Here is a 16,404-nt window from a genome sequence, read left to right on the forward strand (position 1 = left end):
GGTGGGAATGTAAATTGGTATAGCCACTATGCAAAACAGTGTGGAGTTTCCTCAAAAAATTAGTAATAGAATTACCAGATACCCCAGCAATCCCTCATTCTAGGTATCTACCCCAAAAATCTGAAAACATTTATCCATAAAGATACATGTACCTTGATGTTCATTGCAGCATTATTCATTATGGCAAGACATGGAAACAACTGAAGTGTCCTTTGACAGAATATTGGATAAAGAAGAGATAGTACATGGGTAGAATGGATTATTCAGCCATAAGAAAAGATGAAATACTGCCATTTGTGACAACATGGATGGATCTTGAGATTATCATGCTAAGCGAAATAAGTCAGACAGGAAAAGTTGAGAATCATGTGATTTCACTCATATGTAGGATATAAAACTGAAAGCAGCAAATGAACAAGACAGACAAACAAAAACTCATAGACATAGACAACAGTTTAGTGGTTACCAGAGGGAAAGGGGGAAGGAGGAGTGTTAGAAGAGAGTAAAAGGGGTCAAATATATGGTGATGAAAGGAGAACTGACTGGGGGGTGAACACACAATGCAATATACAGATGATGTATTATAAAACTGTATGCTTGAAACCTATATAATTTTATTAACCAATGCCACCCCAATAAAGTTAATAAAATTTTTTTTAAAGTGAGGTATTGACAATTGAAGTGCCCCTCCCTCCAACAGCTTGAAAAAGCCTCTAGTTTCTCTCAACTACCCAATACTTCAGTATGGGGAATAAAATAAAACCAGAGGGTGACACTAAAATTTAGCTGCAATCATACCAAAAGAGAGCTCACCATTCCCAACAGTTTAGGGGACGTTAGTGCTAATGCTTTCACAGAAAAAACAATCCCAGTGAAATAAATTAGAATTCTAGGAAACACATAATATGCCTATGCACTTTAGAAGTTCCTCAACCAGGTTCTGACTTCATCTAGAAGAAAGCAGTGATTTCCAAACTTTCATCTCTTTAAAAAATGAGTTAGGTGCTTATTAGCTATGCAGATTTCCAGGAATAGTCCTTCCTTACAAATTCTGACTTAGTAGGATGGGTTGAGGCAAGAATTTGAAACTAAAACAAATAGTCCAGATAATTAATCATTTGTGCATAAAACATTTATTTCTAATATGTGCCAGATTTAGGTCTATACACTGAGGAACTTATCTTCAAGAGGAAGAAAACAAAGAATAGTAAATGGACATATATAAATTTTAAAAATATTTTCATGTTCTGATATGTTATAAAAAATGAGATGAAATAAAGGAAATAACTATTTAGAAAAGGTGCCAAGGAAAGTGTCTCTACTAGGAAAATATTGAAGCTGAAACCTGAATTATATAAAGGAGACACTAATGAGAAGAATTGGGGTAAGAACATCAGAGAATATGAAAACAATTGAAAAGTCCCTGATTTGAGAGAGTTTGGCATCTTCTAGGAACAGAAAGGTCCTCAAATATTGCACAGAGTAAGAGAAACGGTGGTAAAAGACAAGGTAAAAGGAATGAAAAGAGACTGAATTTTATAGAAACTGAGAGGCCTTGATAAAATATTTGGAATTTATTCTAAGTGTTTATGAAAGATTTTAAGCAGAATAATCATATCACACATATGTCCAAAAAGTAATATTTTTATTACTATGTGACGAATGATCATAAGGTGACAAGAGTGAAATTAGTGATACCAGAAAGGGAACAATGGGATGGTCAGATGTGAGATGTCAGTAGATGGGACTGAAGAGGGCGATAAAGGTAAGACAAGAAAGTGGTGGCAGATTCAGGTTAAGATAGAACTATAATTCTTCTAATGGATTGTTGGGGAGAAGAGAACAAAAGATGACTCATAGGAGTTTCTCTTGAGCCACTGGGAGTATCATGGTGTCACAGGAAAAGACTATAAGAGGACTTGATTGAGAAAAGGGATACTTTTGGAGATCAATATTTTACTTTGTTCGTGATAAATTTGTGATGTCTATATCACATAAAAGTGGAAATGTTAAAACAATTGTTGGATACCTGAATTTGTAGCTAACAGAATGCAGACAATACTTAAGGCTATAGGAATCGAGTAGGTAAATGATAACAATACTCAAAATAGAGAGGGGGAAAAAGGTAAAGGGGTGGTGAACTCAGAAGGAATCCTTGAAGTTTTCCCAAATTGAGAGTTTGAGGAAAATAAGAGGAATCGAAAAAAAAATTAAGAGTAGCTAAAGATTTGAGAGGAAAAAACAAAAGAAACATCAATGCAAGTGAGAAAGACCAATCACCATGTCAAAAGTTGCTGAGATTAAGACCTAAACATTAGCATTGAGTTTGGCCACATGGAGATTTCAGTTGACCTGGCTATCTATTTTGAATGGTATGAGAGGAATAAAAGACATTTTGGAGTAAATACAAAAAAATACAGAGGGTCCTAAGGTTGATAGTAGATAAATAATGCTTTATGTAAATTAAAAGTTTTCTTGATTATTGTATTTTTTTAAATCTGTGTCTTTATAATGGATCCAGAAACCCCGAGAAACTCCTAAAAGTTACTAAAGCCTGAATTTATTCATGGGATGATGCTAAATTCCTAATGACCTTCATTCTAGGCTCCAGATAATGTGAAGTGTCTCCTCACTGCCTCAAAAAGTCTTCCTATCAATGCCCAACAGAAAGCATTATCTTTTTACATATTCTCTGCAAGCAGAGTTTGTGACATTTTACTATATTCTTCAAAGTGCCGTGTTTTTAATAAAAACTGTATGTGTGTGTGCATTGTTTATTTAACTGAATTGTTTATAGGAGAGCAAAATTGTGACATTCCATTTTGCTACTGTTGAAAAAAATTTAAGAGCATTTCATGCTATTTTCACATATCATAGCAACAGTTTACAAATCACACAAATTTCTGCACTGAAATGTTCATTTTGTGATGCCTTAAGAATTAATCATATAGAAAGTTGTGTTAGTTATTTACATTGCAACTACTGTCACAAGTAATTTTGTACTTCAAGCATACAATATAGTATTGAGATCAGCCTGGTACTAATGAAGTAGCTGAGAAAATGAGACAGAAAAAAAAAAAAAAACAAAAGAAGAGAAAATAGAGATAAGGTATATATCAGATGTAAGAAATGCTAACAGAACAATAAGAACTTGTTACAGATAACATAATGTATAATGAGTTAATAATCATCATTTCACATCACGAAATGTTTACTTCATAGTGCTTGAAATGTGAATTTATGAACTCACAATAGCCTCTTACCCAGCTTCACTGTGTGAGTAGTTATAGAAATAGATACTGATTATCGGACCTAAACAAAAAGAAGCTGTAGCTTGACAGAGAAGCCCTGCTGGTCCTCTTTCCAGACTCCAGGGATGTTTCAGGAGTAGGCCATGACACTTAAGATCATATGTGACTAGATCAAGGCTGGTGAATTAGTTCTAGATTACACACTAGCTTAAGTTTTGAGACTTTGTTCAGCACCATCCAACATCCAAACATCCTGGGATTCCATATTATGGGAGTTCTGATTTCCCTTTTGCTTTTCTATGGAGAACAGCAGGGTATTTCCAATACAGAGTTCATCTAGTTTACCTACAAGAGTCACTCAAAACTCTAGCTTTTTAGATGGCCTTAGGTCAATATACTTGTATATGGGGAATGTTCAGGGTCACTAGTATTCAAGTAAATGTTGGACTATGACCTCCACAAGGGCAAGGATATTTGCCTGCTTTGGTTAGTAATGTATCCCTGATGCCTATAACAGTACCGGAAATAATTTAAGTGCTCAAAGAATAATATTCAGTTTTGCAAAACTGCCAAGAGAGCCATATTCCTATTTGAAGTGGATAGGTGATGCCACTATAGAAATGGTTTCCTCTCAATGGGGGGAAGGATTCCTAGCATTCCTAGGTGAAATAGATTTTCTTGTTATTAAAGGAGTCTCTGGTACATGTGAATTAAATAAATAAAATCAATATCAACATATAACTCTATATCAATGACTGAGAAATTACCACGTGGAATTGGGCACCTTCATAATTTGAGCCAGACCATAATCTTCTAACTATCACTTGACCCTGACAACCAAAGTAAAATGATGTGATTAAACAGTCCAAATAGAATGGCTGGTCTTATTTAGCAGCTTGTTCTAGCAGTTTTGAAACTCTGCCATCTTTCTCTGAACAGCAGAAGCCAACTATTCTGAGAAATAGAAAACTTTAACTTATTCTGTACAAGCTGAATAAGCACTCTAGGGTTCTAAACATCATTCCTAACTTTATAAGACATGAAATAGTTCTAAGAAAAAAACAGGAATGTAAGAATAACCACAATGCTGACATTATTTCTTGTTTGTACTCTGGCAATCCCACATTCGTTCTGTAAATATGTCAATCTGGCCAGTCCTTCACAGCTAAAGTGAAGTCACAATTGACATTTTCCCGAGAGAAATGCAAGCAAAAGAAAATATTCTTTCCTGAGTTATTTAGGCAAATTATTTGTGTAGCTGTATTTTACCAAAATATCTCCCATGTTGTTGGTTTTGTGATATATACTCTGTAAATCAGAATGAGCTGTCCTTGAAACAGAACAATTACCTCCAATTCAATAATTTAATTTTGTACATTCAGAATAACTCATTTGCATTATTAAAATTTAAAAATCTGAAAACAACTTTGATTCATAAGATGTTAATTAATCAGCAAGTTGATTGCTTATATATTGAATGCTTATACCATAACCTTACTGAAGAACACATGTTGCAGCTCAAATGCAAATGGCTCCCTATTTATATTGATTAAAGTATTTTATATCTAGATTTAACTTGTAAGAAGTTGCACTTGGGTGTGTAAGAGATGGTAAGTTTTCTAATTTTAAAAAATCAATAGTTGTAATTCTGGAAGGAAAAGGACTAACCACAGCACATAATACCGTGTTTCCCCAAAAATAAGACCTCGCCAGACTATCAGCTCTAATGCGTCTTTTGGAGCAAAAATTAATATAAAACCCAGTCTTATTTTACTATACTATAAAACCCAGTGTTATTTTACTATAATATAAGACCCGGTCTTATTTTACTATAAGACCTGGTATAATATAATATAATACTTGGTCTTATATTAATTTTGCTCCAAAATACGCATTAGAGCTGATTGTCCAGCTAGGTCTTATTTTTGGGGAAACACGGTATATGTAGGGTTGCTTGATATCCAGATTCTTAAACTAAAAAGAAACATTTAAAATATGAAATGGTTTGGCTAGCTTATTTTTTCATTGTAACAATAGCTTTAAATTCAAATAGGTGGAATTAGTTGATTAAGAACGTAATTAATATTTTTTAAAACTCTTCTGTAGCTCTTCATAAAATATAAAAATGATTTCTTTAGAAAGTGTGACTTGTCTCTTAAGCTTTATGAATGACAACTCTATTTCCCCTCTACATTTCATTAACTAAGATTGAACCAAAGATAACCCTGCTGTTGTCAAACCTTTCCTTTTTGTCATCTTCCTATTGGGTAAAACACAAGAGGAAAATAAATTGCGTGACTCAAGGCACAGATACCCTTTAATTAGTCTTCAGTTATTTACCTTTACAGTTTAGAGGCCAACTCAACCTACTGGCAAGATACAACAGGCACAAGGAAAGGTAATTATGTTGAAACATCCAGAGAGAATGATTGCTTTTCACACTAGTCAGTAATAATACCACCAAAGTTATTTTAGAAGTTTATTTTCTTTCTTTGAACCTTTATTGTTAAGCTTGAACATATCTTGGCATCATTTTGAGATTAGTTTCTAAACTAAACCTTGGATTTTATATGGTGTTATGATCAAATGTATTTTTAACTTAACTTTGGGTTAAAGTCAAGGTCTGAAGCTGGCTAAACTACTAAAGACAGTATAAATTGTAAAGAAGAAGGTGATCAAGACAATGATCCTATTCCTACAGGCAAGTGGAGAAAGCTAACTTCTCAGGAAGATGGGCATGTGATAATAATATTGATGGATCCCTCAACTAATTTTAAATTTTATTTCTATCTAAATATCATAATTTTATTTGTTATAGTAAAACTATTATTTTTAAACATGCCTTTCATATTCTCATGATAGCTGAATAGTTCTACTGTTTCACAAATTTACCATGTGATGATGGTAAATTTAAGTACTAAGTATAAAAGTAACTGCTAACTTAAGTATGGTCTTATCTCTCTGATTTCTGTTTATGCTAAAAAGAGAGGCACTACTATCATTTTTTTACAGAATGTTTGTATGTGTTATATAATTCTGTGTGAATTGAAAAGGAGTGTGATTCACCATGGACATATTATTGTTTAATCTATAAACTTGTAAGTTAACTGGCGATAGTAATACAATATTGTTATCTATATTTACAAAAGAAGATATTCTTTCCTGAGTTATATAGGCAAAGTATTTGGTTAGCTGTATTATAATCATAAAATTTGCTAAGAAATTAGATCTTAATTATTCCAACCACAAGAAATGATAATGTTGTGATGTCATAGAGGTGCTAATTACCACTACTATGTCAATCACCTAACAATATATAAATGTATTGAGTCAACATGTTGTACACCTTAAGTTTGTACAATTTTATATGTCAAATATATCTCAATTGAAAAAAGTTAACTGGCAAATGAAGAATTAGTAAGGAACTCTATCTCTCTCAAGGAAACTTGAGTTTGCTATAGGTTGTTTAAATTTGATTCCACATGAATTCTTTTCCATCCAATGATATATTATCAGTGGTTCTGAAGTCAGTGTAGTAGACAGCCTTCCTAATCATTATTACTTGAGAATCAGAAGCAAATGGAGCCTCATGTGCTCCCTTTTCCCTGATCTGGACTTTAACTCTGCGATCATCTTTTATAAAACTCAGTTCGTAGGAAACAAATCTATGCAATAAAAATAGCTGGAAAAACTACATAGTTATTTACTTCACAAATACAATATGTACTTAAATATTTAAATTTTGAAGTGTTACATGCATCTTTCTAAAAAGAAAATTATTAAAAAAGGATCAAATAAACAGGTGTGAAATCTATACTCCTTTAGAAATATAAGGCAAATTTATTTCTTTAAATATTTCAGTTAAAGCCACTATAAATGTAATATCTATATTTCTTATTAACACAATCAAGTTAATCATATGATTTACAATTACTGGAAAAGCAGATTATGAAAAAAAGCAGTGTCAGAATACTTTCCTCCTTCTATCTTGCATTTTCCTGTTAGATTGATTGCGGAATTGCAGAATTTTAGAAATTACTTAGTTCAAGCCTCCATTTTATAGGTAAGAAAGGTAAGGCCCATGTAAGAGAAATTATTTGGCCAAAGTTATACAAGTATAGAGTCTGAGATAGGACTCAGTCCTCCAAAGAAATGTGTAGTTACATCAATCTCTAATTCAAAATCACTCATCTGTTTTTCATTATTTACAAAGCCATGCCTAACTCTAAATTGGCATTTAAGGCCTCTCCCATTTCTGTCTTAAACTTTCTTTCCAACTTTATCTTTCCCTTCTCATAAAACTCTCCATTCAAAATGTCCATCTGTATTCCCAAGGCTTTCTCCTCTACTTGAAAATTTCTCTCCCTATGAATCTCTGCATGGGCAAGTCCCACCTACCCTGTTTCCCTGAAAATAAGACCTACCCCGAAAATAAGCTCCAGTTAAGATCATCAGCCAGATGCATTTAGTACATTATGACAATGTTCCAGAAGAAGATGACACAACTGTATTTGAATTAATGTAAGTTGTTGTACATGAAAAAAAAGACATCCCCTGAAAATATGCCCTAATGCGTCTTTTGGAGCAAAAAGTAATATAAGACCTGGTCTTATTTTTGGGAAACGCGGTATATGCTATCCCCTACACAAAGAACTTGTGAATTTCTTAACTGAAATGTATTTTCTGTAGAAAACCACTTTTGTGACATTTTCTGCTTTCTTTCCTCTTACAGTGATTTGTGTATGTTACAACTTTGTTTCTAAAATTGATGCTACTTGTTGGCAAGACCAATTCACCCTGATAATCTCAACACTTGACACCATGACTTGTTCCTAGTAGGTTCGTGGCATATGGTAAATGAATTAATGATTAACATTGTAATGATACTTTCAGTAATATAGTCAAAAATTAAATTCATAAATGTTATACTCCAAGTTTGGTTTTTTAAAGCTTTTGATAAAATAGATTTTCCACATTGGTTAAATCTACCCATAAATCTGGCTTTTTTTTTCTTAAAGCAAAGAAAACATTGCTCCAAATCACTCCTAAATTATTAGTAACAGATCCTTTTAATTTAATATTTTTAATTTCTATTTTTAGGTGCAACGATGAGTTTTTTCTTAGTTGTGAATATCCTGGCATTAACCATGCCTTTTTTGGTGAGTTAATATCTTCTAATCAATTTGTATTAATACTTTAAAATTTTTTACATTGCTTTGTACACCTGAAACTAATAAAAATAATAAATAAATAATTTTTTAAAAAATAAAATTTTAAGGGCCTGAATTATTCAAATTTCTAAAACAATTATAATTTACAGAACAAAATAGCTGCATACTAGCTATATTTTGTTAAAAGTAATTTATTTTTATGTTTATTTCTATTATGAAATTAAAGCCATGTTCTTCTGAATGTCCTTCTAGTTTCCAGGATTTAGGAAATCACATATTATCATGTACAGAAAGCCTTTAAAATTCTCATACTATAGAGAAAATATGTTCTGGGGGGAAAATCAATACTGAAAATATTTTTAAATTATAAAAAGTTCTAAAAATAATTTATAAAGAATAATACAATGGAATATTACTCAGCCATAAGAGGAAATACTGCCATTGTGACAACATGGATGGATCTTGAGATTATCATGCTAAGCAAAATAAGTCAGACAGAAAAAGTGAAGAACCATAGAACTTTACTCATATGTGGCATATAAAACTGAAAGCAACAAACAAAACAAACAAAAATTATAGACACAGAGAACAGTTTGGTGGTTACCAGAGAGTAAGAGGGGAGAGGAGTGTGATAAAAAAGGGTAAAGGAGGTCAAATATATGGCGATAGAAGGAGAACTGACTCTGGATGGTGAACATACAATGGAATATATAGATGATATATTATAGAATTGTACACTTGAAACCTATATAATTTTATGAACCATTGTCATCCCAACAGATTTAATAAAGATAAAAAGAGAATAATACAGAAATCACAGTCCAGAATCAGAACTTTGTAAAATTAAATTCCTATTTCACACAGACTCCAATCTCTTTAGAGCTTAAGTCATTAAAGAATGAGGAGCTTTTTAAAGCTTTTCCACCAGTTTTAAAGACCTTGACACATCCACCTTTACCATTCAAACATTATCAGATCTTTTGTTATATTTCCTATTATGTCAACTGACTGACTCTGACTCCTCCCCAGGGATCATATACATGAACAACTCTAAGGTTTTCAGGTATTTCTATGAATTACATTCTGTGTACTATGGCTATTAAAACAAGAGAAAGATTTTGGGTTTTTCAATTTTTTAACTTGTTTTTATTGTTGTTTTGGCTATTGCTCTGTTTTATTTTCATGTTCGTTTGGGGATCTTAGGCACTTATTTGCCAACAGTAAGAATAGGAAAACAAACATGAAATGATGTTTTATGACCTCCTCTTAGATTATAAAATTTGGGAGAGCACTAGTCCTTGTTTCATAATTCATTCATTATTAAATTTAGACTTGTCTTTTTAAGATAATATCTGTAAAAATAATTCTATTAGGTTAATTCTTAAAGTCAAACTTTTAAAATTTGTATTATGACTCATATTTATTTTCTTTAGTTTTTTTTAATTAAAGTTTGTTGAGGTGACAATGGTTAGTAAAGTTACATAGGTTTCAAGTGTACAATTCTGTAATACGTCATTTGTATATCACATCATGTGTTCACCACCAAGTCACTTCTTCCATCACCATATATTTGATTCCGTTTACCCTCATCTACCAATCCCCCCCCCTTTACCTTCTGGTAACCACTAAACTATTGTCTGTTTCTATGAATTTTTGTTCCTTCATTTGTTTGTCTTGTCCCTTTCTTCTTTTCAGTTGTATAACCCACATATCAATGAAATCATATGGTTCTTGACTTTTTCTGTCTGACTTGTTTTGTTTAGCATAATAATCTCATGATCCATTCATGTGGTCGCAAATGCAGTATTTCATCTTTTCTTATGGCAGAATGATATTTCATTGTGTATATATACTACATTTTCTATATCCAATCATCTATCAAAGGACAATGGTTGTTTCCATGTCATGGCCACCATAAATAAAGCTGCAATGAACACTGGAGCACATATATCTTTACAGATAAATGTTTTCAGATTTGTTGAGTAGATACCCAGGGAAGGGATTGCTGGGTCATATGGCAATTCTATTCCTAATTTTTTGAGGAATCTCCACACTGCCTTCCATATTAGCTGCACCAATCTGCATTCCCACCAACAGTGTATGAGGGTTCCTTTTTCTCCACAGCCTCTCCAACACTTGTTATTATTTGTCTTACTGATGATAGCCATTCTGATTGGTGTGAGGTGGTATCTCATTGTGGTTTTTATTTGCATTTCTCTGATGATTAGTGATGTTGAGCATCTTTTCATATGTCTATTGGCCATCTGTATGTCCTCTTTGGAGAATTGTCTATTTCCTTTCATTTATTCTTTGAAATTCCATTTTATTGTGGCTACCTGTACATTTAGAACTTTGGTTTTCTCTTTAAGTGATACTAGGAATTAAAGTTGAAATCAGAAAATGATCCACAATAGCCTGCCATATAGCAATGTCTTCTTGAGTTACTTGAGCCTGTGCTAGCCCCCAAACACTCCTTCCCAATTTTACAAAAGCTTCAAGCCCTATGGAGTTGAACAAATAATTCTGAACAAGAATGAAAATTTATAGATTTTATCATTCCATCTTATGAGTAGTCAAAATTATATAAATGAAAACAGCAATATGATAGCATCTTTTATGTACTAATTTATCTCTTCTCTCCAAAATAAAACCAGTTAAGATAATATGTATTACTAGCAATTATGAGATGAACTGCACAATGTTATAAGATATTGGTGGCGTTATAAGTTGGCAGAACCTTTATGTACAATTTGATAATTCCTACCAAAAAGTATTGTCCTCTCTAAAAATCACGTTTTAAAAACTATCTTAGGGAATCAATAAAAAGTATTTAAAAAGGTCACTAGTATACAGATATTATTTATCTATTTATAATAAAACGTTTTTTGAAAGAAGAGGCTTAGTGGCAAACAACAGAGGTAAAAAAAAAACTATTCATGACGTAATCATCTATTTTTCAACTACAAATATGTAAGTCTAAAAACTGTGAGATAAATGGAAAAATATTATGAGAGATTATGCATCTTCAAAAAAAGCAAGATACAAGATACTAAAATAAACATGTACCAGGAATACATAATATAGATTGATATTATATTAAGTTTAGATTATCAGAATTTTTGAGTGTAGGCAAAGTTTCTATGATATTCATATTACTTTTAAAACTTTAAACTACCATGTTTCCCCCAAAATAAAACCTAGCCGGACAATCAGCTCCAATGCGCCTTTTGGAGCAAAAATTAATATAAGATTCGGTCTTATTTTGCTATAATATAAGACCGGGTCTTATATTAATTTTTGTTCCAAAAGACGCATTACAGCTGATTGTCTGGTTTGATTTTCAGGGAAACATGGTAATAATTTAATACTTTTAGAGGAAAACTAGTCTTTGTCTCAACACATCCTGAATTTTATTATTTTTATCAAATTTCTAATTTTTATGCCTACAACTTTCAGAAGATTTCTAGAGTCTTTTTTTATCCAAGGGATATGTGTGAAAAGTCCTAAACTAGAGCTGTCATTTTTAAAATATTTAATATTATGACCTCATCTCAAAAGTTTATGAAACTTTTGTTAATTTTTAAAGTTTTATATATACTTGTTTATGAAAATTATTTTCTCACTCCTGATTACCTATACACATTGCAATCTAGATTAAGAAAAGTACTTTAAAAACAAATGAAATTTGATTTTTCAAAATCTGTTATTTATATAACATATTATGCTAGAGGCAATTGTTTTAAATCTAGTAAACCTCATAAATCATCTTAGAAGGAGACAAAGAAAATGTTCTCAATGCTCTTCTTATTTTTAACAATGTGCATTCAATATAAACTAAATATAGTTTATTCATACTTTTCATTTAAACAAATGTGTATTTGTTGTACAAGAATCAGATGATCATATTATTTTCAAACTTGAATTTTTCTCCCTTGGTTTTGATTTTTAAAGACAATTTAACCATGGAGATCATTATTACTATTTCAATTACTATATTGATGTCATTTTTGTGGGTGGTTTACAGACCTTATAGGCTAAATAACCATGCAAAATGCTTTATAATATTTTATAATATTACAACAAAAACAAACAAAACAGGTTTCTACTATACAATAATACCATTCTTCATAATTTATTCTCTTTGCAGTGCCATGAGAATAATGAAAGATTATAATTTTTAAAACCACACACACACACAAATCTAGACTCTTCCTTGCTTTTTAAAAACTTATTTCTTATTATTTCTCTGAACCTCACCAGGGTGCAGAGGTGCAAAACCAGGAACAACCAACAGTAAGTTTACTTTAATTATTTCTGGTAGAGGAGACGAATTTCCAAGTATACTTTTCTGCAAAGTTCAAAGATATTAAAATGCTTTCTGTTTAAAATCTAAATATTTAAAGTCCGTAAATAATTTAATAATCTTTGTAAAAACCTTCACCTTAACCACCAATCAGGTGAATCAACATCAGTGTTCATCTGAAAATCTTGGTTTCATTTTACTGCTCAAGTCATGTGTTTTTGGTTTTCCTATATAGTTAGCAACATGGGAAAATGCTCTCAAAATTTAATATTGAGAAAAAATGAAAACAAAAGTAAAGTTAAATATCTTTCTTGCCTACATTGTAAAACTTTGGAAAAGATCCTGCTCTGACCCATCTTTGACTATTTCCCATACACTTGTATTTACTTCCTCTTTTTGTTTCCCAAATATGTTTGAATAGATACACTTAAATATGTCTTCTTTCATGAGAAATGCTTGTTACACTATAATTTTGTTGATTTGTTTCTATTCATATGGAAAGATCTAATGATATACTTTGATAACTACACATAATCAGTAGAACAGAAATAAATAAAAATTGAAAATTCCTTAACTGGTGCTCGCTTCGGCAGCACATATACGAAAATTCCTTAACTGATTTTTAATGGATAAAATTAAGCTGAAAAAAACATCCAAAGTATAAATCTAGGAATTCTCACATATCACATTATTTTACTATTGTGCTATCATTAGTTTACAAAAAAGTGCCCTCAGTCTAATCTCTAGATAAATAAAATTTGTAAATAATTACAAATGTGTGTTGGCAATAACATGTGTAATATAATATAGATGTTTCTCTCATATAGTATGTCAAAGCTCTCTATGAGATTTTTCTAGCTGTTGTACTTATTATAACGCCCAACATTTACTGAGCAATTTTCATATATGCCAAGCTCTGGGCTATGTGGTTTACATTATGGATTATCTCATCTAATTTGTTTGAAACTAATATTATTTTTAATATTTGATGAAAATCAAGAAGTGAATGGAAAGTGTACAAATCATATCTTATCAAACAATATGGTTGCTGTGTTCACTACTTCCAAGATTGTATTTACTCAATGTCAAATACTATAACATATTATTTCAAAAAATTCTGATTTAAGATATCTCTACATTCTACCATACAATAATACCATTCTTCATAATTTATTCTTTTTGCAGTGCCGTGAGAATAACGAAAGATTGTTTGATCAATACACAGTCAAATATATTCCAATTCAGTATGTGCTGAATAGTTACCCTCCTTTTGAACACAATTCCTACCAATATAGACCAGCTGTACCAATTAATAACCAATATATGCCTTATCCATATTATGCAAAACTAGTTGCATTTAGGCCACGTGTGCAAATTCCTCAGCGGCAAATCCTGCCAAATATCTACCCACGCAATGTGGTACATCACTCATACCAACATCCATCATTTATTGCTGTTCCCCCCAAAAAAACTCAAGATAAAACAGTCATTGCTAACATCAATACCATTTCTACTGTTAACCCTACAATTATTCCTACCACTGAATCAATGGTGAGCACTGGAGTTACTCCGAAACCTTCCTCAGAATTCATCACAAGCATACCTGAGACTACCACAGTCACACTTGTTTCATCCATGGTCTAAAAATTCTATGGAAGCATCAAAGAAGATAACTCAGGTAAATGAGCAAAAGAAAACAAAATGAATGAAGACAAAATTCATGGATTTACCAATACAATTATAAAATCTAAATGCTATAAATGAATAAATTAAGTCTGTTATGGGGACAGGCAAAATGTGCTGACTATAATTTTAACTTGGTTGTACCATAGCATTGATACACTAGATTCTGTTCCAACAAGAAATGAAAAATAATCTTATTTTACAAAATTAAGAATACTTGGGGATTTCATCATTAAATTTTTTTCAACAATTAGAACACTCCTAGAATCTACTTTATTTCATTTTTAATCACACACGAAGTTAGTAAAATAATAGACTATGCTAAACTCATGTTTTTCCTAACCTCAAAAATGAATTTTCGTAGAACAACTTATACTGGGTATGAGTTTAAATGCATTTTAATTGCTTACCAGTGTGTTTGCACCTAATTTTGGTATAAATAAAGTGAAAGGAAATGATGTTTTCCAAGCATTCCTTTATTTCAGACTTCATTTCTGAAAGGATTCACGAAGTTAGGCACCCCAAATTTCTCCTATTTTAAAATAAACTCATGGAAGAATACTAATTTTTAATTTGAAAAGTACATATATATTTAGAGGATACTTTCAGAACCTTAAATGTGATGCAAAGTTTTTCTGTTTATTATTTGGATCAATAGATAATGGCAGAGTCTAAAATAATTTGAAACATATGGGGATAAGTTAAATAAAGAGGAAGATTAATGAAATAGGAAATTACCAAAGAGTGTGAAATAATTTGGGGAGAAAGTTACAAAATTTTGAGAGTCTTTGCAACAAATATTTTCAGTGTATCACATTGTCTTCATGTTTTGTGATCTAAAACAGAACACAGTGATCTGTGATATAATGGTAATAGCATTAGATTAGAGAAGGCTGCTTCTTCCATTGTGTGACCTTAGGCAAGCTATTACTCGCCCTGAACTTTCTGAAAATAAATAAATAAATAAATAAATAAATAAATAAATAAATAAATAAATAAATAAATCTGTAAAATGGAATGCATTAGAAAACAAAGTTAATAAATTGTAAAATTTACTGATAGCCAATATCTCAAATCTTTACTAAACGATATAAACTTCACATAATGTGTTTCAGTTTATGCCGATAGCAACCATATGGAGCAGATTATATTACTTTCCTGAATTCATAAATGAACAAAAGAGAAAATAGCCCTATAGATATTAAGTTACTACAGGTGGAAAGTTCAAAACTGGGAATCAAATCAACCCTGTTTGATTTCAGAAGTGAGGCTTAATTATTACTGTGTCATGTATTTCCATATGGGCTGTCTAATTTGCAGAACAGAAAACACGCTATGGTTTCCTTATATCAGTACATGTGTAAATTGTATTATTTAATTGTTATAATAGACATCTAATAGGAGAAAGAAGATAAGCTGAATGAATTTTTGACTTATTAAAATTTAGAAAGCAAAATAAGAAAACAAATGGAGAGAATATGAAAGCAAGTAATTTAGTATGTAGTTATGTATTTTATTGATCCAAAATATATTATTACATCATTATGTTTTTAATAGAATAATCACTATTTCAATCATTATATTTACTCAAAACTCATGAATCTAAATTTATGCAATGGTTAAAACCATTGTATATCACTTATAAAAAAGCGTGAAAAGGACAGAGTCTATCTATAAATATTAGGTGAAGTTCATGATCTCCGATTCACTATATGCCAAGTTTAAATATTTAAATTAAAATTTTTAACTTAATAAAGTCTTTGTACACTAACTTCTTAGACACAGAGACAAATTATAGAAGCTAAATAAAATCTACATATCATGATAACTATTAACACATTATGAACTAAATTCCTAAAATGTCATCATTTTTTTATAGGTCTTGCTGAAACCAAATGACTGCTTCAAATTCTCCTTTGTCCACTTGTCTGCCTTCAATGAAGAGAGAATGTGATTTTCACAAATTCAACTCCTTTCTCTTTCCTCTTACATTTTA

The 16,404-nt window shown here is 31.2% G+C and overlaps 1 protein-coding gene across 1 annotated transcript; it reads left to right on the forward strand.

Annotated features, from left to right (window-relative positions):
* The first annotated feature begins 1,731 nt into the window (after positions 1 to 1,731).
* CSN3 (casein kappa) lies at positions 1,732 to 14,369 on the forward strand. Its single transcript, XM_019757077.3, has 4 exons — positions 1,732 to 1,765; positions 8,352 to 8,410; positions 12,683 to 12,715; positions 13,911 to 14,369. The coding sequence occupies exons 1-4, from the start codon at positions 1,732 to 1,734 to the stop codon at positions 14,367 to 14,369; spliced, it is 585 nt and encodes a 194-aa protein (XP_019612636.3).
* The last annotated feature ends 2,035 nt before the right edge of the window (positions 14,370 to 16,404 follow it).

Source organism: Rhinolophus sinicus, chromosome 1, assembly GCF_057876585.1.
Source record: "Rhinolophus sinicus isolate RSI-liver-muscle chromosome 1, RSI-T2T, whole genome shotgun sequence".
Lineage (NCBI taxonomy): Eukaryota > Metazoa > Chordata > Mammalia > Chiroptera > Rhinolophidae > Rhinolophus > Rhinolophus sinicus.